This window comes from Pleurodeles waltl, chromosome 11, assembly GCF_031143425.1.
Source record: "Pleurodeles waltl isolate 20211129_DDA chromosome 11, aPleWal1.hap1.20221129, whole genome shotgun sequence".
NCBI lineage: Eukaryota > Metazoa > Chordata > Amphibia > Caudata > Salamandridae > Pleurodeles > Pleurodeles waltl.
Window position 1 is genome coordinate 814,803,689 of NC_090450.1, and position 25,359 is coordinate 814,829,047.

General features: G+C 48.2%; 1 protein-coding gene across 1 annotated transcript in view; it reads right to left on the reverse strand.

The window, feature by feature from the left end:
* Window positions 1–25,359, reverse strand: part of LOC138266157 (acyl-CoA dehydrogenase family member 11-like) — a 449,188-nt gene that overhangs the window by 392,914 nt on the left and 30,915 nt on the right. The window contains exon 2 of the mRNA XM_069214616.1: window positions 14,725–14,992. Coding sequence (XP_069070717.1) covers window positions 14,725–14,992 — 268 coding nt within the window. The remainder of the gene's footprint in view (window positions 1–14,724; window positions 14,993–25,359) is intronic.

The following is a 25,359-nucleotide window of genomic DNA, read 5'->3' on the forward strand; positions in this document are numbered from 1 at the left end:
CGTTGCATCAATAAAGCAAATCGGCCTATAGCATGCCGGGTCATTTCGATCTCCTTTTAAAAAAATTAGACCACAGTATACTCTTTCAGGGATACAGGGAGTGGGCCAACGACAACGACCCTAAAGATGTTAGTAAGCATTGGTGTCCAAACTGCAGGATTATTTTTTTTAAAAGATCAAGAGGGTCTCCGTTCGGTCTAGGCACTTTCCTACATGTACCCCGATTAATGGCTGCCTCCACCTCCTTTACGGAGATTGATTTGCCAAACTGAAAGGCCTGATCCATATCTTCGATCAAATCAATATCCCTTTCTTCATGCCTGATCCATATATTTAATCAAATCAATATCCCCCTTCTTCAGGATCAGGAACCCTGTTGGAAGGGTTAAAAATATGTGAGACACATACGGATCCTGGGATCAAGGAATCAATGTTAGGTGAAGAACCCTCTGAAATCAGTGGGCGCTTAACATCCCAAAATGTATTTGTGTCTCTTAAACGGCTGGCAGCCAATAAGTCAGATCAGGCTTCACTTCTGAGCGCCACCTTTCCAGAATCGATTGCAGCTTTACAGCTTTTCTGGGCTGCAATACAGCTTTTCCGGGCTGCAATAACTGTATCCCTGTTTCGTGGGATGGCATGGAGGGCTATCTTTAACTCTTTGTGGGCCTTAGTACATGCACTGTCAAACCACCAGGAGGAAGGGGCTGTTAAATATAGGGCGTTTAACCGATAACCCTGATGATATGGCTAGGCATACTGCATCAAAGTCCCTAACTAGGGCAGCAGGAGTACCCTCGACTTGCAAGCAACTCCTAATGAGATCGATATTTTCCCTCATAATTTTAGCTTCAAAGGCCTGCAGGTCAACCAGCTCCCATTTTAACCTGAGACCTTTGTTTGAGCTATTCTTGATAGGAATGGCAGGAAAATTTCAAATCTTTGAACCCAAATTTAATATTTAAGTGGGCTACTAAGGGACTAAGATCACTAGCGAAGTTCAGAAGTACCGTAATGTTGCTAACCAGGCTGCTATAATTACTCGTTATTCGCATAAAATCAATTGTTCTTTCTCTTATTATCCTACTTTTTTAGGGGATCCAAGAGCCTGCATATGTCAATGGGCATGTGTTACAAGCAGGATGCAGGAGGCCATGAGGCCCAACAACCTCAAGGTCATTCTCCCTGAAATCCAAGATAGAGGCTGAAAAACTGGTATTATAGCCTGAATATCTAGACTCGCTGATCAGGAGGATAAGCCCAAAACTGCAGTGTCCAGAACAGCTTCGGTGAAAGGGTGTGTTAGAGGGAGAGTCAGGTATGTCTTTGGCATCTTGATAGTGAACCCCAGCGAGTGCTGTAGGTTCGCCGAAGTCTGGAGGTGGGACACGATTGCCTGTAGAGAGACTGCCTTCATCGGAGAATCATCGAGGTAGTGAAAGAATGTAACCCCTGACCTCCGCAGATAAGCTGCAAACACCATCATCATCTTGGTGAACACCCAAGGGGATCTGGTAACGCCAAAAGAGAGCATGGCAAACTAAAAGTCCTCTTGGTCCACCGTGAACCCCAGGCAACGTCTGTGGGCAGGCAGGACATAGATGTGGAAATATGCGTCCTGCAAGTCCAATGCTGCCATCCAATCTCCCGGGTCCAGGGAAGACAGAACTTGGGTGAGCATGGGCAGTTTGAATTTCTCCTTTCTCAGAAAGGAGATTGAGATGGTGCAAGTCTAGGATAGAACGAAGGCCTCTGTCCTTTTTGGGCACCAGAAAGTAGTGGAAATAGCAACCTCGACCTACTTCAGATGCCTGCACCCTCTCTATGGCTCCCCCGGCCAAGAACTAGCGCTTCCTGACAGAGCAAGAAGGCATGGTCCTCCATCACCTGATCGTATGTACATGGCACAGGTGGAGGGGTGGCCACAAAGGGGATGGACTAGCCCCTTTGGAAGATCACAAAACCCAACGGTCTGATGTCAATGACCTCCAGTGGTGCAGGTGATGGCCTATCCTGCCCACCACTGGATGCCCTCGAGGGTTAGAGTGCAAACTAAAGGGGTTTTGAGGCTGTGGCTGCCGGGTGAGGGGGGCTTCTGGGGAAGGGGTTGTGGTCAGGCCCGACCTCTGGACATCTGTCCCATGTAGTCTATGGGACCTGCGTCCTCAGCCACAAAAAAGTTGGGAAGCCTGTAGTCCGTTGTCACTGGGAGGGTATGGACGCAGTTGGAGACCCCATCCATGGCCATGAAAGGGGCAGAAGGTGGACCAGGGTTGACGAGGGCCCATGGAGAAGCCCAAGGACTTGACCATAGCTCTGCTGACCTTAAAGTGCTCCAGCGCCGAGATGGCCTTTTCTCCAAAAAGACTAGAGCCATCAATGGCTATGTCCATAAGCGAAGCCTGGACACCCCTGAAAAGCCAGCGGTTCTCAACATACTAGGCTCTGAGCAGGGAGTCAGTAAAGACTTCATTAAAAAAAGAGAAATGGTTCAAAAGGGGCGACTCCTGGCTGAAGAACCTCCGTCAAGTCATTTATCTTGACCTGTCACTGAGGGTAGCTGAAGTTCCAGGACCTCAGCTGCCCTACGCACCACAATAGTGAATGGGGCACCCTCCTCCATAGAAACAGTGGGAGGAGAGACAAAGCCAGTGTCTGGGGCTGTGTCTAACCCACTGACCTCCACCAGTTCCTAGTACCAGTTGTCCTCTGTGTCAGCTAGAGGACGCTGGTATCCAGAAGGGTCCTCAGACCCTTCTCATTCATCTCCCTCTCTAGGCCTAGTGAAGGAAAAAGGCACAGGCTCTGATACAGAGTTCATGGTCCCAGAGTCGGGAAAGTGCCGCCATGAAACATCAGCACCTGAGAGGGAACCGTGGAAGGTCTCACGGGTAGCTCTGCTCTGGATCCAGCACTGGATCCATGAGATCCGACTAGCGCTGAGGGTGAACCCACCAGCGGAGATCCAGTGGGGAAACCTCCTGAAGCAGTGGTGCCCGAATGCGCTCCAGAAGGGCCAGACCACCTAAATATGAGATGCATGATCTCATAAAATTCTTTCTACTGGGCAGGGGCCACTCTAGCTCCAGGAAAGTCAAGTAAACATGGAGCAGTACCTGACTCAGATTCAGCACAAGCGCGAGGTCTGGAGTGCCAATGATCCACCGCCTCATCAGAAATCTTCAAAGGGCACAGAGAAGTTGAAGACCCCTTCGGCTTCTTAGATTTATTCTTTCAGTGGGACTTACACGACGATTTACACGTTCGTTTGAGCTGACGACTGCTGGATGTGGCTCCGCAAACTGTCCGGGGACATTTCGCGCCACTAGGATCTTGATCGTCACAGGGTCATTCGACATCGGGTGGCGAGGAGCTTGAGGAAATTCACCCTCCGTGCTTTCAGGCGCAGCAATCCTCATTGGCCTTGGAGTTGTGGTCCCTTTTCAAGCAGCACAGACAAACCAAGTGTGGGCCTGTCACATACATCTACCTGTGACAGGCACCACATGACTTGAAACAGACATATTTTTTAGGGGAAATCCTGTCACACCAGGAGAGAAAATCTCTCAAAAAAGGGTTTCACAAAAGTCAAGAAAAAAAAACAGGCAAAAAATGGTTGAGGGTATCTTCATAGATCAGGCAATGTGGCCCGGAAAGAAAGAACTGACTTCAGAGAGCCAGGGTGGACAATTTACAACCATACAACCACTACACAATATCTTGCAAAATCATAGAGCTCTTCCATGCCAGCCTATAGTGGAGGACTTTTGGGATACTTATGACAGAGAATGACAGAATTCTGATTAGGCAGAAAATGATTTTTCCTGGACTAATCCACTAACCGTGCAAACAGCACAACCCCTCTATAAATAAAAACCCAATAAACAGATTTTGAGGGTGGCTTGCACAACCTCAGATTTTGCTTCATTATCTAAGTAAATAAAATAACGAAAGCCCCAACTTCAGACGTTGAACCACAGCACATTTCACCTATAAAACTACTGTGTGTAAAAGAGCAGCAACAGCAGCTTTCCTGGTAGAAAGGTGTTTTCGGACATCCTGGGAACAGGTAGTTAGTCTTCTAGTATCAGAGAACAATGCAGAATACAATCCACTTGCAATGGATTGCTTTGATATAGGAACATTTACACCAGGAACCATATAGGATACAAAATAAATGTTTAGATCTGATCGGTTTTCTTCTGAGTATATATGTAGTATGTAGTATCAAATGGGCACTTTTATGCATAGCGTAGGCCACTTGCACTCTAAAACATTTATTAAATACACTCGTAAAGTCACCATCGTATTACTGGGAAAATCTAAGATGCCATTTAGTAAAGAATGTAGTATGTGAAGAATGACAGCCTTGATATACCACCCTGAAAATAATATCAATTTGAAAAGCATAGGTCTTACCTTACTAGTTAATTAAATTATCATAAGACATTAAAGTTTCTAAGAAAGAAACTTCAATCATACTTATGTAGTGTACAGGAAACCAAATAAAGCAACTAGTCTGAAAAGCCATTAGTACAGGCCAGACAGGGCATATAAATATCTCAATCTTTCCAGTCCATAACATTTCCACCATCAACCACAGATCTTTTTATTTTTGTGGAGGAATCCTCTGGCTGTGTACATCGGTTCTTCAAGTTTACGGCATCAGCCCATTTCTGTAACCATGCTAGTATCGAGGGTGGGTCTACCATGTCCCAGGTGCGGGTGATACCCTATTTAGCTAGGAGGGTACCCAGTCCCACCAGTGACCTTTCCCCTCTAGCTTCCCCCACCTTTTCAAGAAGCACCATGAGCAGGGAAGAGTCAATGGGGCGCTCTGGGATCCTTGTCAGCATGCAGAATATATCTCACCAGTATTGGGTTATCACTGGGCAGGACCACACAACATGGAAGAAGACCGCCCCTTCCTCACTGCACTACAGCATGCAGAGGCAGGGAGGAAATGAGCCTACCTCACATGCGTCTGTGTCAGATAGGTGATGTAGAGATATTACAACTGAATTAAGCAGAGCCTGGAGGATATCGCTAGCTCTCTTGGGGCCATCAAGGCATTCCTTGTCCTCAATGGTTCCTGCTCGTCTTTCCCATCTTGCTTTCAGGGATATAAAAAGGTTTGGTGAATTAATTACCAAGGATTTGTAAATGCAGGATATTCTCCCTTTCCCTAGGGCTCCATCAGTGTATGTGCTTCCAGGGGACTAAATTCAGGAATCGCCTTTAGGGAATTCTCATGTATCTCGAGGACGTGTCAAAGATGCAGGACTCTATTAAACTGTGAAAGGTGCAGCACGAAGTCGGCTTGCAACTCTTGTAAGGATTTCATATGGGAGCCTCTCAATACTCCCTATCTGAGAAATTCTGATTTACCACAGCCCTACAGGCTAGCCACCTGTCTCTCCCAGTGTCCTCTCCAAAGGGTGGGTTTCCTTAGTTAGTTTTCCATCCCACCCTGTCCAGTATGGTAATGATTTCCACATCATGAGGACCACTTGTGATCCTGAAGAGAGCAGGGATTTGATGTCCATACACCATATCTATAAAGGATTCCTAACCCATGGCCAGTACCTCCATACCGATGCGAGATGTGCCTAACTCCATGTATCCAGTCATTGACAATCACTAGTTGTGAAGCCCACTAGTGTAAATGCACATCAGCTGCAGCTATATCTCCACCATAGGTGGATTGAGTGCACTTGCTATGTAGTGTTTTGCCCGCCCAGGGGAAGGACCGAACTGTGGCCTAGAAATCTGAGAACCAGTTTTGTGGCATTTGGTGTGGGAAATTGTGGAGAGTATATCGAAATCTCAGCAGGATCATCATCTAAAAAAGGGATGACCAACCCTAAATACTGAGCAGCAGGTAGGTCTACCTGTCCAAGTCCCTCTTCATGTTAACCACTAGGGGCACTAAGATCAGCGATCAGGTTAAATCCAGGAGCAGGGAGATGTAAATCCCCATGTATTCAAAACTTAACCAATGGATAGGCACTCAAACCTATCTCCTTTCTCCACATCCCCGGTGATCGAGAACAGCAGGGATTTAGACTAACTAGGAGTCCCTGTGTCTGAACGACCAGGTAGAGTATCTAGAGGAGCCTGGGTCCAGTAGTTTCGGGCAGAGACAGAAAGAGCAAGATGTCATCCACATAAAAAGTGACGTGGTCTTCCGGGCCATCCCTCCCTTACATTTCTCACACCTGTGCATCACATCTGACCCACATTACCAGCGGCTTCATTGCTAGAGAAAATAACCCAGGTTATAGGGGCACACCTGTCTGGTGATGTGCTGGATTCAGAAATTACGAGACAGTACTCCATTTACATGGGCCTGAGCTGTGGGGTAGGTGTACAGCAGCCACACACACATTAAAAATCACAGTACCAGGCCCATGCAACAGAGCACCTCCCATAGGAAGTCCCAGTCAAGTGAGTTAAATGCCTTCACAAAGTCAATAAGAAAGGTACTGCTCCCAGTTGTAGGGGCTCAATACACCAGGGCTATTTGCAACTTGAACCCTACTTATACAGTGTCTGGTACTCCTGTGGGGTACGAAGCATCAATGGTCCAGACAGATCAGGGCTGGAGTACTGTAAGGAACAGATTGGCAATCACAGTGTTCATGTCCTTAAGAGCATCTTCCAGCTCCTTCGGCATAAACTGCTGTTCCATTCCAGCATGTTCCAGAGCTGATACAGATTTCAGTGGCAGGTCTGCAATTAGGGGCGCTGACTGCTCCCGAGAGGGTCATTCCCGGCGTGCATACAAGGCCAGGTAATAGTCGTGGGCACTGATTATCACCTTTGCTTCTGTGAGTTGGTTGACCCATGGGTTGCAAGCCAATAAATTAGTTTGCTAAATAAATCTCCCCATTTGTATACTCTGCTGGCAGACGCCAGCCAACATTGGCAAGCCTCATCCAGGCACAACTGGCCCAGCATCACTCTGTCAAGCTTTACTTGATGGCTTTCAGTTTCATCCAGCTCAGTCTCTTTCTCTAGGTGGGCTATGCGGGCCTCCACCTATGTTATTTGCCAGCATCACTGGGGAGTGGTCTGAGATATCTTGGGGTAGAATGTCTGCTCCCAGGGTTAGAAGAAAGTTAGTCGCCAGCATCAAGAACAGGTCAATCCAAGGTTGCGAGCCAAGTACAGCTAAGGGTTGCGTGTATTCTAATGTCAACGGGTGACAACTGCCAAGCCTCACAGTCCATGTTGCCAACCCAGACTCTCTCCTTTGGCCCCAAGCTGTCCAGTCAGTTCTTGGTTCAATCACATCATTACAATCACCTCCCAGGATTGTATGACCATTGGGAAGACATAGCCCCTTCTCTTTTACCTTGTCTAGTGTTGGCCCTGCCACCTGTGGAGGGATGTATATACTAAAAAAAAAAGGTTTTAAACCTGTCCAGCTAACATCCCCTCAACCACAAGAGATCTGCCCTGATTATCCAGCTCCACCTGGAACACCACCAAGGGGAAGCAGGAGTGTATGAGAGCCACCAATCATCAGGATTCTCTGGAGTGTCCCTCGTCATACACTATGTCATACCCATATTGGGCGAGAATCTGACACCTTGTCCCCAGCAGGTGTGTCTTGAAGCAACAAGACCTCTGATGCCTGCTTTAGTACAAAGCCTAGGACCGTCCCCTCTTTATTGTGTCAAGTAGACCATTGAAATTAAATATCATGATTGTGAATCTTAACATGGTAGGTTGATGATTAAAGAGTCAGCAGATGTATCTCGATGCAGGGGCTTACGTGTACCCTCTGCAAATACGCAGCCGGCTTGGCTTGCCTAGCAATAAAAGACAATAAGGCATTATCTTGACTTCCTACCGTCTGCTTGGGAGAATTGTAGCAATGGGCTAAGCGTGCCGGATAACCCCTCTAAGCACCCCACAACTTCTCCCCCTCGCACCCCACACTTCCACCCTAGAAGCATCTGTTACACCAAGAATATTAACAAACAAAAGGCAAAAAAACTTTAAAGTTAGGTAGTGCCTCAGCCAGCTGTTCCAGATTCCAACAGAGTAATTAGGACAATTTGTTGCTGGCTGAACAGAGATCCCAAAATGGTCCAGGAGCCCTAAAGTTGCCATAGGGGCGCATCACTGTCGGTTGGATTTCCTCCGCTGGAAAATCTCCAGACGCCAGAGATAAGAGTTCCTCGTCCCCAGGGTTCCCTTGTTTGTCAAAAACATCCCAGGGCACAGTGGCGCTTGGGTTGTGTCTTCTGCTCAGCCCCTGCTCAGCCCATCTACGTCCGTTGTCTACGATCCAGGTTGCCCATCTCTAGATCGTCTCCTGCTCACTTGATTCTTATATCTATTCAAACTTCCTTGCTGATTCCTTGATTAGCTACCAGGTGCTGCCAGGCAAGCAAAGAGTCACATTGCAGGGATTTTTGTTCCGTAGCTGACTCCCGGGCTGCTGTTGGGACATCAAAGAAAAATGTTCAGGACGTAGTACCACTCTTAGTTTCTCAGTTGCCTTAGTTTTTGCTTTACTGCTTCAAACGATTTGCGTTGCTGTTGCACTTGGAGGGTATAGTCCAGATATATCAGTATTCTGGAGGATAGATAAGGTCTGTGCCACCTTTCTCTTCTACTGCCTTAAGGCCCTTGTCCCTGTCTCTGTAGTGGATTACTTTGGCAACCATAGTTTGAGGAGGTGCGCCTCGCAGCAGTTTTGTTGTAAGTGACCAATGCGCCAGATCAATCACAAAGCAGGACCACAGTCTTTTGGTCTGGACCCAGGTGGAGAGTCGTTTCTGCAGAAAAACCTCTAGGTCAGACCTTGAAGTGTTCTCAGGGAATCCCTTAAAGCAGTGGTTCTCAACTTGTGATCCGGGGACCCCTGGTGGTCCACGAAGCCTCCTCATGGGGTCAGCGACTGCTTAGAAAATTAAAGAATATTAACAGATTAAGTGGGTCATTATGACCCCGGCTGTGAATGTTAATCTGGCGATAGTACCACCAATAGGCTGGCGGTACGTACCACCACATTATGAGAATGTTATCAGCCGCCGGGCTGGAGATGTCAATCTCGAGCCCGGCGGCCGGCACAGTGCTGCCGCCGGCATTATAAGCCTGCCTACCACCATGGTTTTCGTGGCGTTTGTAACGCCACAAAAACCATGGTGATAGGCACTACCGCATTCAAACATGCATACTTCCAGACATACTCACACACAATCTTTCACACATTCACACTGACATGCAGACACGCACTTACTTTACCATTCTGACACGCATTCACTCTCATGCATACAACCACGCAAACAATACAACACATACAGACGCATTCACACACTCACTCACACATTCATGCACACACACACACACACACCCCCCAACTCCCACCCCTCTCAACTTACCTTTGTCGAGGAGGTCTTCCGGCAGGGAACGGGGAGGGGCACTGCTACCGCCAGTAGCGCCCAACCATCAGAACACCGCCAGGCCGTATTACTTGTCATAATACAGCTGGCGGTGTTCTATTGACGTGGCGGTGCTGGTGGTAGCAGCGCCACCTTACCACCATCCGCCACCATGAACACTGCCCGATTTCCACCCTTCTTGTGGCGGAAGTCCGGCAGTGCTCATAATATGGCGATATGGTGGACGGATGGTAGCCACGGTGTCGGTATTTTGGCAGCCGTCACCGCGGCGGTAGGTGGTTTTTACCGCCATTGTCAAAATGACTGCCTAAGTCCCCAGCTTTCAGTGATGACTTGATAAGGGGTCCCCGGACTCCAATTATGATTCAGTGGAGGTCCACAGGTTCCAGTAATCATAACGTGGGCGAGAACACAAGTCAAAAGTTGGTAACCACTGCCTTAAAGCAAAGGTTGCGCCTTTGTTCGTGATCCTCTACGTCTTCTGTGCAGTGTTCCGGGGCCTGTGGAATTCCAGTGGAATGTAGAAACAAACATCTTGTAGGTTCACAAAGCACATCCAATCCCCTTTCATGCGTTGAGGCAATATCTGGTGCAGAGCTAGTACTGTTGGGGGGGGGGGGAGCTTTTTTAGGGAACAAAAACAAACTTTATTTGATGTCTTTTCCTATTAGAAGGAGAGAACAGGCTACTGTGTGCCATTTTAGAGAACCGATGTAACTTTCAAATTTAGTAACCACAGCTGATGTTTTCACACAAGCTTTAGAATGGTTGATGGGGTGGGGAATTGAATTGAAGGGTGCAACCACTCTGCATAAACTGCAGGGCTCATCTGTCAGCTGCTATTTGCCACGCTGCAAGATAACGTGAAACACTATCACCCACTGGAGTGATAAACATAGGAGAGGAAGAGGGAAAGTAAATATTTAGACTAAGAAAGGGATTTCTTCTAGGAGGGGTGCTGCTGGTGTTGTTGCCTACCTTTTTCTTTGCTAGATCCTTTTTGGTAAGAGGTCTGCTATTGCCTTGTTACTAAGGATGGTAGGACCACTGAGGGAATTGAACCCTCTTTCTCTCTTGGTGTGTGTGATCCAGGTGTTTGCCCTGAGATCTGAAGACTCTTCTCTTCCAAGCCTACCGCTTTTAAGGTTTCAGCCACCATCTTCATTCTTTCCATTTTATCATCTGCAAGACAGCCAAAGAGAACTGATCCGATGAATGGTCTTTCACTGTGCATCAGACTTTAGAGATATGAGATGGAACCAGGATGCACATTATAGGGAAATACCATGACAAGAATCGGTGATGGCCAAACCTGCAGAGTCAATGAAAGCACCAATTATTCGATTGAAAGTATCTGCCCTTCCTACATGATCTCTAAAAAGTCTTGCCTCAGTCTCTGGGAAGTCAATCTGCAAAGAAAGGCAGTGACTCCCATAAGGCTCTGTCAGAGCACCTTAAAACGGCAGAGGCATTAGCCGTTTTAAATACTGTCACTACTGAACACAAACATTAGGGGCAGTTGCATCAATTTGTTTACTGTCCAGTGGCACAATCTTTTCTGGGGCTGAAATGTGCTTTCTTACTGCAGAGACTATGACAAAGTCCATTGTACTGTGTTAAGTATACTAGGTTTTTTGATCTGAGGGTCTGTACTTTAACAGTCTAGGGGTCGCTATTTTCGTCATGGCTGGAGAAAGGAATTTCTCCTCCTCACTTACACGAAATGCAGCAACAAAAGGCAAGAGCAGCCTAGAAGTAGATCTAGGAACAAATGTGTCCAAGATGACTGATCCATTAGAGCTTCTACGTGAAGGCTAAGCTTCAACGCTTCTGTCAGAAGTACATCAGGAAAGTTGTGATGTCACACAAGGCTGAACATTTAGATGAATGGTGAATAGGAAGACTCAGCAGAATGAGGTCTAGAAGAGGACTGAGAAATAGACATCAATTCATTTTATTCTTACTAGGTAATGATGGAGGAGTAGCGGGCGGTTAAGAAAGTTAAGATTAGGGATGTGGAATGCATTAGCATCAGAGGCACAAGGGTGGGGAATTTAATAAAATATCTACTTGTCAATGGGACAGGTTGTTTCATAAATCTACTTGTCCTATAAAAAAAAAAAATCTACTTGTCCCTTTGGTGCCATGTAGTACAGCGACAAATTATAGCAGCAACATCATTATATACAAGCTCTAATAATAGCTTCTCTGTTTATGCCAGGGGTAATATTAAAGTAGGGCTTGAATACTAGCAATTTCCTTATTTTGCCATCTTTCCACAGATCTACATAGTTGGGCTAGGGGTAGTGGTAAACAATAGATATAGGGTTGAAATGCCTTTTTGAGTCTGTGCAAACCTACTAATTTGCATGTTTTAAGAGTGTGCACCAGCTCTTCTTTCCTTAACTGAGAAAGGTTGGAAATTTACTCTTGACAAGGGTCAGAAGCAAAAGTTCTTCCAGGGTTGGGAAAAAAATTGTATAAGGGAAAGTGAACTTGTAGACGTTCAACACATTTTCGCATGAGCAAATCTACACATTCATACTTGCTTGTGCTAAAATACAGTTCACAAATATTTTTCAGGACTGCGATTTCCTGATTTACCGCTGTGAATTGATGAAATATGTAAATCTGCACTAATACAAAGAAATATACTGTGATACTTTTGTGACTTTCTTTAAGAATTGGGCCCCTAATTAGGTCTGGGGTTAACCAAGACATTTTGTTTTATTAAAATTCTTTCTCTCTCTCTATCGGCTGGCTTCACTGTGACTGATACTACTCACAGAACTCGTTCCTACTCATCACCTGGATAGCCTCACAGTTGTCAAATTTAATGCTCCACAAATCCTCGCTACATTCCATTACAATGATCACAATCTGCTCTTTCAAAAGGAGCATAACAGCAAACAAAGTAGTTTTGTTCAGTGCCAGGATCTACCGTGGCAATGTGTACTTTTTGAGACCAAAAGTTATTTTTGCTAATATGTTTTTACAATGGTGAGGGCCCATCAGCTCCCTCAAAAATAAAGTTTTAGAAAAAGTAATGTCAAAACAAGACCTGCATTGACATAAGCAAAAGACTGGCAACCAGTGTCAGACGTATTAGCTTTACACCAATGCTTATTTATATTTATTTTTCCCATAATCTTGTTGAAACTGGTCACACTGACTTTCCATTATGAATGTTTTTTGGGAATACTAGGATGCATCAACACATTTAACATTATACACAGCTTCCTATTTTTGAACATATTTTTTTACTGGAACCACTGTCAGAAGTGCAGTCTAAGCTTGCAACATTTATTTAGATCGCTCACCCTTATAATAAAGGCTTCGCATTAATGAACCATAAATACAAGTTCGAACAGCATTAATATAGGGACAGAAATATTACCTCAACTACAGACAATTCCCTTCCCTTCTTCATAATGTGGTACAGTAAATTGGCAACCAGAGGGTTTGTGCTACAGGGGGTTGGACCTACCTGCCCCAAGGACAAAATAAACTTTAAAACTTGCCCTTAACTCCAAACAATATGTCCTGGGAGTCAGGCTATAGAAACACCACACTCCTGGAGACATCTTCCTTTTAGGTGACATGGAGGTACTCTTGGGTATCATGACTGATCTCAGGGGAAGATCTAATGAAGCAATAGGTACCTGAAATTGATTATTTCCTGGAATACCCATTGCTGGCAACATTGATGGTAAAGGTGATACAGGCTGCCTCAACAACAATAGTTTTCCACTGTGAATACCTCAACGTCAATCAGGAATGTGTCATAGTTGATCTTTTTGAAATCCTGTTGCTCTTCATCAATAGAGAGTTTGATGTTGGGTGGGTGAGAACTGAGAACTTACCTGACAGAACCTGTTGTCTCAGTGAAGCGCTCTTATCTACCATGAGCTGGCCTTCGACAGAACACCTCGGTGTCAAGCTGTGCTCAACCAGTGATCTTAAGAGTGTCTGGAGGAGCGGTGATGATGATGCCTCTTTATCATTCTGGATCTACCTCTGGGAGTGTTATTGGTTTTAAAAAAATAAAAAACAGGCTATGCTCTGGGGATGGAAGAGCATCAGCAGATAAGGATTGTCATATTATAATACTTTTAGTTATTTAATAATTATGTTAGTTTTCACTGATTGTCAGATTTACTTTAATTGTAGGATTAGTGGTTTGTTGAAGTGCTGTAGTCTTCTTTTGCAGCTTTGCAATCTGGCAGAGTAAGGCTGCTCTGCTACAATACTTTTTTAGTAAGTGTTTTGTTGTGCATTTTCTTTGCCTTTTCATACTGTTTGTTAACAGGAAAAGTGCTTTATTTGTTAACTCTGTTTAGGTTTAATTTGATTAGTCGGAGACTAGCTTGATTTTTTTGCACCATTTACAGTACGCATAATTAGTGGTTTAGTTATTTAACTTATATTCATTTTATTTTGACTTATTTATATGTGTATGTATAAGTTTTATGCAATATTCTGTGTTTTATTTAAAATTATGGTGATTTTATGGTGTTTGATTTTTTGGTTTTCATGATGGTTGTTATGTTTCTTTAGGTTTGAGGCACGGGATATAGTTGTTATTTCTTTATTTTTAATGTTATATTTTAGATTTTTTCACAATATTATTGTCTTCAATGTGTGTGTGTTTACTGTTTAAGTCCAAGGTCACGATATTCATGTTTTTTCAATATATTTTTGGCAATGTTAGTGTAGGCCGATATTGTTTTTCTCAAAATAGGGTCATGCAGCTAAAATGTACATTATTTATCTCACTGAATGATTAATAATTAAAACAATTCTGCCAATTAGTAAGCCTTCATTTAGTATAAAGTGAAAATAAATGCCTCACTACTGGAATTATTGGTCAATGGTTAATTAAAGTCCAAGAGGTGGCTATGACCAGTAAATTACATGTGGTATCTAACTGCCAGGAAGAAAACATTTTAATAAGAAAAGAATACAGAGAAAGGACCAAGTAGGTGGGAGCCAATCCTTGGGATTTTAATGGCTATGTCAAAGAGGAAGAGACAAAAACAACCCTCCCCCAGGTCATTTGGAAATAAATGATTTGGCTTATTAATTGGCAGAAGTCAACTCAGACAATGTATTACTTCAGATAACACGGATGTTTCAGATACTGGAAGAAGGGTCCAGATTCACAAAGGATGATGTTGCCCAAAATGAACCTAAACATTTAGTACAGCTATTTATTTGGTGCTTTCACCATTTTCTTGTTACATCACAAAACCACATAACCCCACTTTCAACATTCTTACATGAAGTTTCCCCATGTTGTACAAACCTTGGGAGGCAGGTGTCTTTTCAAAAATTCTTGTAGTAAAGTATCTTCAAGGTACTGGTTTCCAAGATGTGGTTTCTCTTGAAAAAAATTCCCGATGTGGGTCCTGATGAAAGGTACCTTCAACTCTTCCAAGTCAGCCATGTTCTCCGGCTGTGTTTCCTGAGTGGGAGCCCACAAGGCCCCACTTCTCATCTTGCTCTCTAAACGCAAAGGCCTTCTGTTACAGGGAAAGGTGTTCTTCCGTGACAAGTAATTCTTAATAAAACTCCTTAAGGAAAATAAAACATGTTAAAGGTGTTAGATAATTATATACTGTTGCGAGACACTCATTAACACTCCTGTAGAGGTCAGTGAACTGCAATTTCCATTCAATGAGACATTGAGTGATGACGGCAACTGGCTCACAAAAACCTTTGCCTACCTATTTACATTTGTTCTCCAGTAATGGGATTTTTCTCATACCCTTAAAGTTTAGGCTGTTCCTTACCTTCAGAAAGGTCTCAGGACACATTTAATACTATTGCCAATTTAAAAACAAAAAAGGACATTTTATTTTTGGACTCAAAACAATGTTGTGCAGCTACGAAGCTGTGTTTCAAATAAGCTGTAGCAAATTGAATAAAAAACATATTTTGCAGCAAACTTCTTAATGAATATTTGAGTGATGCTCTTCATGCGGTGTGTGACGAGGAATGATGACCCATTTATGAGAAAACGCAAATTGGATTTGTCAGTAAATAAACCTTGTGCCATTCTGCAACAGTAGTCTGGTGACAGGAATGAGCAGTCAGATGAGACAAAAGATGGACAAGTACTGATTAACCTTTCTACACTACTGAAGGAGATAAGAAAATGAGGCACACTTCATCAAGCAGGGCTAATGCAGGGCATGCTGAATTAGATTTTTTAACCAATTTTATTTCGTTTAAAAGTAAAACATGGCAGTGAGTACATAACAGCACGATCAGTTGAAACAGATCGGTACAATTTTTTGCAGTTGACAACACTCTCCTCTTCCTAAACCAAAACAAAAAAAAATTACACTGCTCAGAAATTAAACCCATGGTGGGCCCGCCATTTCCCCCAGATTTTTTCATATTTCCAAGGGCAGCCATGCGCCTCATAGATCAGCTTTTCAAGTTTAGAGCACCAGTCAACCCCGGCTCGCCATTTTGAAACTGGCGGCACCATCAGGCTTCTCCATAGTTGCGCAATGTCTCTTTTGGCCACCAGGCACGCAACCCCCACAAATATTCGATCCGATCTTGGCCCCCCCCCCAACACCTCCAAAAGGCCCAGCAGCACCATCCTCACAGTCAACCCAATCTCCCCAGGACCTCAGAAATCTGCCGCTCCACACCCACCAAGAAGGGATGCACCCCCAAGCACTCCCAGGCCACGTAGAGTAGATGTGCCTCTAGATGACCACATCTAAGGCAGCCAGGAGGGGTCACCGGGCAAATGCATCATAGGCGCAGTGGGGACAGATATGTCATGTGAAAGTAATTTAGCTGCACCATCCTCAACCTTGCGGATATAGCCAGTTCTCAAGGCGTGAGATACGCCTCCCTCCAATCGTCCTCATCCAGCTCTCCCACCCAGATTGTCCACCTGTCCCGTAGCTTGGCAAAGCCATCCGGTGCGTTAGTAAGCAACAAGCGATAAATTTGGGTAATGGCACCCTTCCCCAGGCGTCCCATTAGAAGTTTCGCCTCAAGAGGAATATGATCAGGAATGGACAAGTCAGGCAGTAGGTGGGCACGCAGGGCGTGGCACATCTGGAGAAATCGGAAGAATTGGGTGTTGGCTAAGGCATAATGGTCTTTCAGCTAATGCAAGGACATCAAACGGCTGCCACTGCATACATCCCCCAGGTAGGTAATCCCAATGTTATCCCATTGCCTAAAGCCCTTCAACAGGGACACCTGCTGCAACCACGTGCCCTACCACAAGAACGTCAGCCTAGTAAAGCGCCGATGCCAGCCCGTCAGCCACAGGACCGCCTTCCAACACTGCACTCCCACCCACGTGCATTCAGGGGTAGCCCGGGGAACCGGATCACCATATAGCAATCCTAACAGGCCATGAAATCCGAGGTGGCAGAGCTCCAGGCGACAGTAAGGTCTGGTATTCCTAGCCCACCCTTGTAGGGAGATTTTCGTGTGGAGCTGAAAGCCACCCAATGGTGCCCTCCTGCCTATATAAAAAGGAGGTGAGCTTGGAAGTAAAGGACTGGAACCAGACGCGGGTACTAAATAGGGAAAATTTGGCAGGACATACAGGCAGCGGGGAGACAAATCACTTTGAAAAGGGAGTTGTGACCGAATGGGTACAGGGCCAATCTACGCCAGCGGGTCAGGTCCCCAGCCAGACCACGAGACAGGGGCTGAAAGTTTAATTGCCAAGCCAGGTCTAGGAGCGGGAAGAGATGGACTCCCAAGTATTTAAAAGTGTTTTGCTTCACTGGGATACCTTGGCACCACTTGTTTCTCCTCACACCCCCACCAACATTTCCTTCCTATGATTCAAGCACAGCCCCAAGGCCTCACCATACAACGTCAAGAGCTCAAGACAATGGGGTCCGGAGCTCTGAGGCCTCCCCAGAAACACCAGGAAGTCACCCCTGTATAGGGACAACCGGTCCTCGTGGCCAATCCCCCCATCTCCAACCATTAACAAGCGGATCACAGCGCAGGAGGCATGCCAGCCGCTCAATGGCCAGGGCAAATAGTAGGGAAAAGAGGGGGCAACCCTGACGCATTCTCCGTCTAATCGGGAAGAGATCCGACATTATACCATTGATCCGCACCTGTGCCGAGAGGTCGTGATAAAGAAGGTGGACCATTTTCCTAAGCGTCGGGCCAAAGCCCGTTCGCACCAGGACCTCCTCCAGAAAGTTCCAAGCCAGGGTGTCAAAAGCCTTGTGGAAGTCCACCAGGAGGAGTGCCAACCCGCACTCCTTTCTTTCTGCCTGTGAAAGTGCCGCCTGGACCCCGCCCGTATGCAGTGGAGTGTGCTCCTGCCCGGCATAAATCCACACTTTGGGTCGAGGCCTGCCAACATTGTCTAGCCTCCGCTAGAGACACCTGCAGGAGCTCCGCAAGCAAGAGCGCCAGCTGCCTCCAAGGCTCGTCCCCGTCTGACTGCCGGGCTTGACGCTCCAGGTCCGCCACCTTGTCCTCCAGCTCAGTGATCCGCTGAAATTGCTGGGCCTCCCACCGTCTGACATACCCCTTGATGACACCCCTCAAGGAAGGTTTGCTGGCCATCCAGAGGGTCATCGCCGAATCCACTGACCCAGTGTTCTCCCTAAAGTAGTTTCCTAGTTCTTGATCAATGAAGCCAACACAGTCGGGGGTCTTTCAAGTACCATGCACTAAAGCGCCACATTGGGTGCAGGGTCTGCGTGGGGGTGCCCCAGCCCAACAGGACTGGAGCATGGTCTGAGATACTGTGGGCGAGAATCTGCACAGAGGTCAAGGCCAGGAGATCCATTGCCGGGAGCCATATCAAGTCTATCCGCACCTCTGTATGATGGGCAGTGGACTGGTGGGTAAATGCCCTCATATAAGGGTGCCAAGACCACCACGTGTCGTACAGGCCTAAAGAGTCCGCCCATGACGAGAGGCACGTCGATCCGGTCCACCGGCCAGGACCGGGGACAGTGGAGGTATCTCGAATAGGATCCAGGACCGCATTAAAGTCCCCCCTTCAATTGTAGTACTCTGCGGGAGGGACAGCAGCAAGGAGCGCAGCCCTGCCAGAGTGGGCCAAAGAAGCTGCGGAGGAACATAGCAGGAGTTCAGGTTGACCTATCTGCCAGCCAGACGGCCTTCAACTCCAACGTACCTCCCCTGGGGGTTAGCGTGAAAGCTGGCTACCAACATGGGCAGCGACCTATGAAGCATCAGGGCCACCCCCCGGGAGACCCTGGAGAATCCAGCATGATACACCTGGTCATAGCCGAAGCGACCAAGAAACATACATTGGGTCCCCGCTAAGTGGGTCTCCTGTAGGAGAACAATACCAGGGAGATATCTCCTGATATATCGCAAGACAGCTGATCGCTTAATGTAGTCTAACAGACCTCTGAAGTTCCAGGAGAGTACCGTGAACATGGTGCTGGTGTGTAGATAGGCACTGAGCGCAACCAAAGTCCCTCTTAAGGCCCGATCCGCAGAGCGCAAGGGCTACCATAAGTACCTAGAGGCAACATGTTGGCATACATGGCACTCACTGTGTACATATCTAACCTAAAAGGGAAACTTATAACACAAAGACAAAAACACAACACAACTCCCCATAAGCCCCCCCAACACTCCCCATATGTCTACCCTTGAAGCATCTGTTGCCCTTTCCCAACACTTTTGCAAACCAGCAAAGTAGAACAAATCGATTTTGGGGGTCCTTGCAGTTTAGCTGTGCCTTAATAACGTATGTGCCACCTGACCATAGCTAATGAGACAATATAAAGCAGTTCTGGTCGCCCAGGCCACATACTGCCCCAGGCCCAACAGCCTCAGCAGCCGCCAGGTATTCCGGTCCAGGCCCCAGTCTCTGGGCTACCCCTCCTCACCCATGATTAGTCCTAGGGGATCGGCGTCTCCTCCACCGACACAAAGAAGGTGGGGGGGGCCACCAAGGCAGCGTTCAGAGCCGTCTCCGCCCGCAGTTCATGCACCCGTGAATTCTCTGGGCGACCTTTCTGCTCCCCAGCCCCAGCTCGCAACTTCTGCGAGCGGGAGCGCTTCCTCCATACTCGGGCCGGGAGGGGGCCCCACCAGGTTCTCCGTCACCTTTCACCAACCCCCCCGCACCGCTGCAGGCCTCAGGGCACATTTTTCTGCAGCCCATGCCAGTATCAAAGAAGTACGTATTGGATTGGAAGATCACTTTCAGGCGGGCAGGGAAGAGCAACATATAGCAAAGATTCAGTGCTCATAGTTTCTGTTTAACAGCCTCAAAGGACCTGCGCTTTTGCTGCACTGGAGTAGTGTGAAAATGTCAAGATTTTGGAGTTCTGGTTTCGGAGGTCCGCCTGGGTCCTGGCCTCACATAGGATTGTATCAGGGTCTCTAAAGTTCAGGATCTTCAGGATGATTGGCCATGGCGGAGCGCAGTCTGGAAGCCGAGGCGCCAATGAGTGATGCGCTCGCTCTATAATGAAGGTGAAGGATAGTTTCCCTGCAGCCACCCAGGTGCAAGACCATCCCTCAAGTGCCACGGCCAGATCGGGAGCATCCAAGGGCTCTGGTAGGCCCACAAGGCGCAAATTGTAGCGCCTCGTCCGGGTCTCTGCACCCTCCGCTCGTTCAGCTCAGCCATCGAAGACCTGAGTTTCGAGACCTGGTACTTGAGGATGGCCAACTCATCTTCCATTGTAAAGATACACCTTTCAGCCTCTGTGACTCTCCCCGCAAGTCCTGCCGGATCAGTGAAAGGTCTATTCGGAGTTCATCGACCTTGTGTTCCACGGCTTCCCTTGAGTCCTGGATCGACCTTAAAGATGGCGTTGAGGTCCAGCCTAGATGCTGCGGGCCCCGAGGAGGAACCGGCTGCTCCATCCATACCATCCACCGCGGGGTAGGGATTGTGTATTGATCCATCTTTATCTGGGCCTGTGCAGGCGGCAATGGCCTGTTCCAGCCCATAGCAAGACTATCCGGCTATCCCGGGCAAAAAGGATGGAGGACAGCAGGCCCCAAGCGGCAACTCTCAAATGCCCGCGGCAGTGTGCTTCAATCTAGACTCGGCCGTGGGGTCGCCGCCAGCCACCAAGTCCTCCACTCAGTTGCACTCTCGTCAGTCCACTGCAGCACCACCACACCCAGCCGGAGGAGGGAGCCACAAGGACACAAGGCCCACCAGGCCACCACTCGGCAGGCACCACAGGCACAAAGCGGGGGACCTCTCAGGCTCGGACCGGTGAACGGGGGCCCCCCACTCGTCATCATAGGTCATTCTCCAACCACCCCCCCTCACAGTTGGTCACACCTCTCTGGCTAGCTCCCGCTGCGTCCAAGAAGTCACCAGTCTGTGAGGGCCCCGGTGACCTCCTCGCCTCCGTCCACCGCAGGGCTGTTCACAGTGAGGGGGGTCCCACAGAAGGAAGGGGGGGGGAGACAGGGCCCAGTCACTAACCCCTACTGGGGCAGGGCCTACGCTGCGACCCAGTCTTTGCCTCTAGCACGTCGCCTCTGGACACCCACCCACCTCACCTCCAGGCCACTGCCGCTCTGCCTTCCTCCTCCTTCTCCAAGGGCGCCGCAGCTGCCCAAAAGCAGGGGCCAGACCCGGGACCCCCTGCAAGGGCGTTCCGGTACCAGGATCTGCCAAGGTCCGGGACCATCTTACGTGGCGCCGGCCGCCTTAAGGCCACGCAGGCACTGCGGGTAGGCGCATCACACCGGTTTTACTGCTCATCTGTCCGTGGCGGTCGGTCTGCCTCCTCCCCTTGTCACCGCAAGTGGTCCAGCAGCCCCCAAGACCGTTGGGGGCCGCTCAGCCAGGCAGGATCCAGGCGGGCTGCGGAGTCTGACTAAAATGCGACCGCCATGTTTGCCTGCATAACCAGACCCCCCAGAATTCAATTTAATACCGATTTGTTGACATAGACTGCAAAAAAGCAGAAGGAAGGGTCAGCAGCACCAATCACATGGTTAATGATTTAGTACTGTTTGTATCTCAATTTATCGCAGATGTGAAAGCTGAAAGGGTTAGTAATGATCCTGAGTGATGCTTCTAACACCCTAATATTAGGGCTGCCAGAGAACGCATCCCCATGGAAACATAACAAAGGGTTAACACGCAAAATCCTTTCAAATCATGATAAGAGCCACAGAAGAGAAGGTTGTGATGCAGGGGTGGGGAATTAAAAAAAAAAATAATCTGCTTGTCAATGGGACAGGTTTCTTCATAAATCTATTGTCCTATAAAAAAAATCTACTTGTCCCATGTAGAACGGCGACAAATTATCGCAGCAATGTCCTCAGAAGGCGGCAAGTCTTCAGCCTGCACGAAAAGGAAGAAGGAATTTCCCTTGGAGTGAAGGAGTCACTCCTCTGCATCCACAGGCACCAACTGCAACAACGACCGGCTGCGTGGCTCTCCTCTCATCCTGAGCTGCGTGGATCTTGCATCACGGGTGGTGGTCCAGACTAGTCCTCTTGGTCCTATCTGCCAGCTGTCCAACTTTGGTGGAGGTAAGCCCTTGCCTTCCCATGCAGGGCAGTACCCCCATGCACTGCATCTTTTGCAGCTGCTTCTCCTGCGGCGTGGGACGCTTCTCCAGTAGTGCTGCTTGGGCTCAAATGTGACCCTGGTTCCTCATCCAGTGGGTCTCCTGTGGGGGCTGCCCCTTCTTCTGTGGACTCTCTGCCTTGCTGAGGGACCCCCTTGGACTCCCGCCATTGGTTGAGTCCTCCTGGACCTTGCGGGTCCCCGGCAGCTCCACTTTTGCTTCATTGAGACTTCTGTCTTTGCCAAGGCTTGTTGGTGGCTTTTCCATGCCACTGACCAACTGCAATCTCCTATTCGGTGTGGGACATCGAACGCATCCTCCAGGAGCTATTAACTTGCTCCAGGGCTGCATTCCTTACCACCTTGGTCTCAACGTCGACCAACTCCTGTATCCACAGCAGGGTGGGTAGTAGCTCCTACTCCTCCTGGGCTCTTCTGTGACTTCTGTACTTGGTCCTCTTCTTCCACAGGTCTCCCTCTTCAGGAATCCACCGCTGGTTTCTTGCAGTCTTGTCTGGGTTTTGCATTTTCTTCTTTCCTTCCTTTTGGGTGGTTTGGGGAAAACTCTAGTAAGTTACTCCTTTCCTCTTGGTCACTAGGGAGCACTGTGGTACTTACCTTTGGGGTTTCCTAGTACCCCCAGCTCCCCTCTACACATTTCACTTCCCTAGGTGGGGGTCCTCTGTTCGCATTCCATTTTTTTAGTATATGGTTTGTGCTCCCCCTAGGGTCACTATTGTCTAACTGCATTTGCACTGTTTTCTATCACTTTCTAGGCCTATTGCTGATATCTAGTGTACACAGAGGGGTTCATTACAACATTGGCGGTAAAAGCCGCTTACCGCCGTGCAGAAGACCGCCAATACACCCCACGGCCGCAGAATTCCACCACAGCTATTATGACACACACCTCGGAATCCGCCGAAACTCAGACACCCACACAACTCCGCCACACCAAAGGTCAGTGTTAAACTGGCGAAAACAAAACCTCTACCTCCACGCCAACAGAAACACGCCCATGCTTTTACGACCCACGAATCCACGCGGTGGTCTTTCAACCGCGGTATTCCATTGGCGGTACACACCACCGCGCTCAAAATACACACACATCTCCAAAACACCGCCACATTGGACAATTCAAAATACACACACCTGATACACATACACACACCACTCCCACACACCCAACACAATATAAAACACACACCCACATCACCCATAAACCCCTACGACCAAAAATACAGAAAGAAGGCCAGAGAGAGAGCACAGAATAGACAATACCACCACACAGAGGCACACAACACCATCACCCACACAACATCCATGCACAAAACACCACACACCACTACACATCACTACACTCATCACCACATACACCACCTCACACATCACACACACCACCCCATGGCACGCCAAAGACACCCCCGGTTTTCCGACGAGGAGCTCAGGGTCATGGTGGAGGAAATCCTACGGGTAGAGCCACAGCTATTTGACTCAAAGGTGCAGCACACCTCCATAGCCAGGAAGATGGAGCTATGGCGCAGAATAGTCGACAGGGTCAATGCAGTGGGACAACACCCAAGAAATCGGGAGGACATCAGGAAGAGGTGGAACGACCTACGGGGGAAGGTGCTTTCAGCGGTCTCCAGGCACAACATCACGGTACAGCGGACTGGCGGCGGACCCCCACCTCCTCCCCCACAACTAACAACATGGGAGGAGCAAGTCTTGACCATCATGCATCCAGAGGGCCTCGGAGGAGTCGGTGGAGGAATGGACACTGGTAAGTCAAATCTTAACTATCAGATCCCCCACCCTGCCTGCATGCTATCACACACCCCCACCCTCACACCCTCCCCTATCACACCAACTCCACACTAATGTACTAAGAACACAAACCACACATCCAACACCAAGCCCTGCATGACACAACTAAGCATGGTCACCCCTCACCAAAGCATGCTCACTGCACATACCCAGAACAACCCCCTAACTATCATCACACAAGCCCCCACACAGGAATGCTAGCACTGGGGTACACGCTCACCCACCCATTGCAAACCATGACACACACACATGCAATAATCATGCTCTTATGCCCCTGCAGGATCACAAAGGACCGTCACCACACCGGAGGGTCCAGACATCTCCACTCCACCCACAGAAGAGGCCCACAGTGACGATAGCAGCTCTGCCCTACTGGAGCCTGATGACCAGCCCGGACCATCGTGGGCCTCGGGACAGTCGGTTCCCCTTGCACAGGCACAGCCCAACACTGACCTTCCACCCTCTGGTAACACCAGCACAGCACCCACCCAGCGGGCCCAAACCTCCGTACCCAGGACAGGTCAATCAGCTGTGTCCACCACTACAGGGAACCCAGGATAACCCACCACCCCAACTACAACAGGGACCTGGGGGCAGTGGTAGTGGGCACACGGTCCAGGGGACGGAGGCACAGGAACACAGGGGAACTGGGAGGGCTGCCGTGTGACAGGGGGCGGACAGGCCAGGGAACTCACTCTCCACGAGGCCCTCTCCTCCATCATGGGAGCATACCACCACTCCCAGGAGACGATGGCGACTGTCCTGGTCAAGTTTCAGGAGACCCAGCACCTGCAGGAGAAACAGTATTTGGGCTTCAGGGAGGAGCTCAGGACCATCAGCTCCGCCTTGGGCACCATCGTAGGGGTGCTGAAGGACATACAGCAGACCTTGAGGGACACCGTGGCACTCCAAGGGGCCCCTGACACTAGCCAGGACAATGAACTGCCCACCACCTCCGCCGGCGCTAGTGGACAGGGCGTCCCACCACAGGACCACCACACCAGCACCCCACCCCCTGCAGACGGACAACCACCACGCAAGCGGTCCCTGACATCCAGGAACAGGACAGAGCAAGATGGCAAGACACCCGCCAGCAAATGAGACCACCCTGATTGTCCCCCACGTCCCACTTTGTTACCCTGTCCATACTTAAACTGCCCCAGCTCCACTTCCTATGCCCAGATGGGCAGTGCACCTGTGAGACTAATAGACTGGACTCTGCCATGGACATTCCTCCACCATCACCCATCACCATTTTACAACCCCCTCCATTTTTGAGCACTTAAATAAACACCCTTGAACCACAAAACATTCTGGAGTCAGTCTATGATTTTGTAAAATGTATGATCAATGACAGTGTCAAAATGCTTTTTTAGTTGTTAAGGCAACATACCAATGTCACACATCACAAGTCCTTGAAGGATGCATGCAGATGACACACGTTGGTAACCACACCTGTGAAACCGTAATGGAAAGGAACAACTCAGTTACCAAATAATCCCATTAAATTACACACTGGATAGAGTAAGACGTGTGACAGTGAATGTAATGTTAAAAATGAAAATGTCT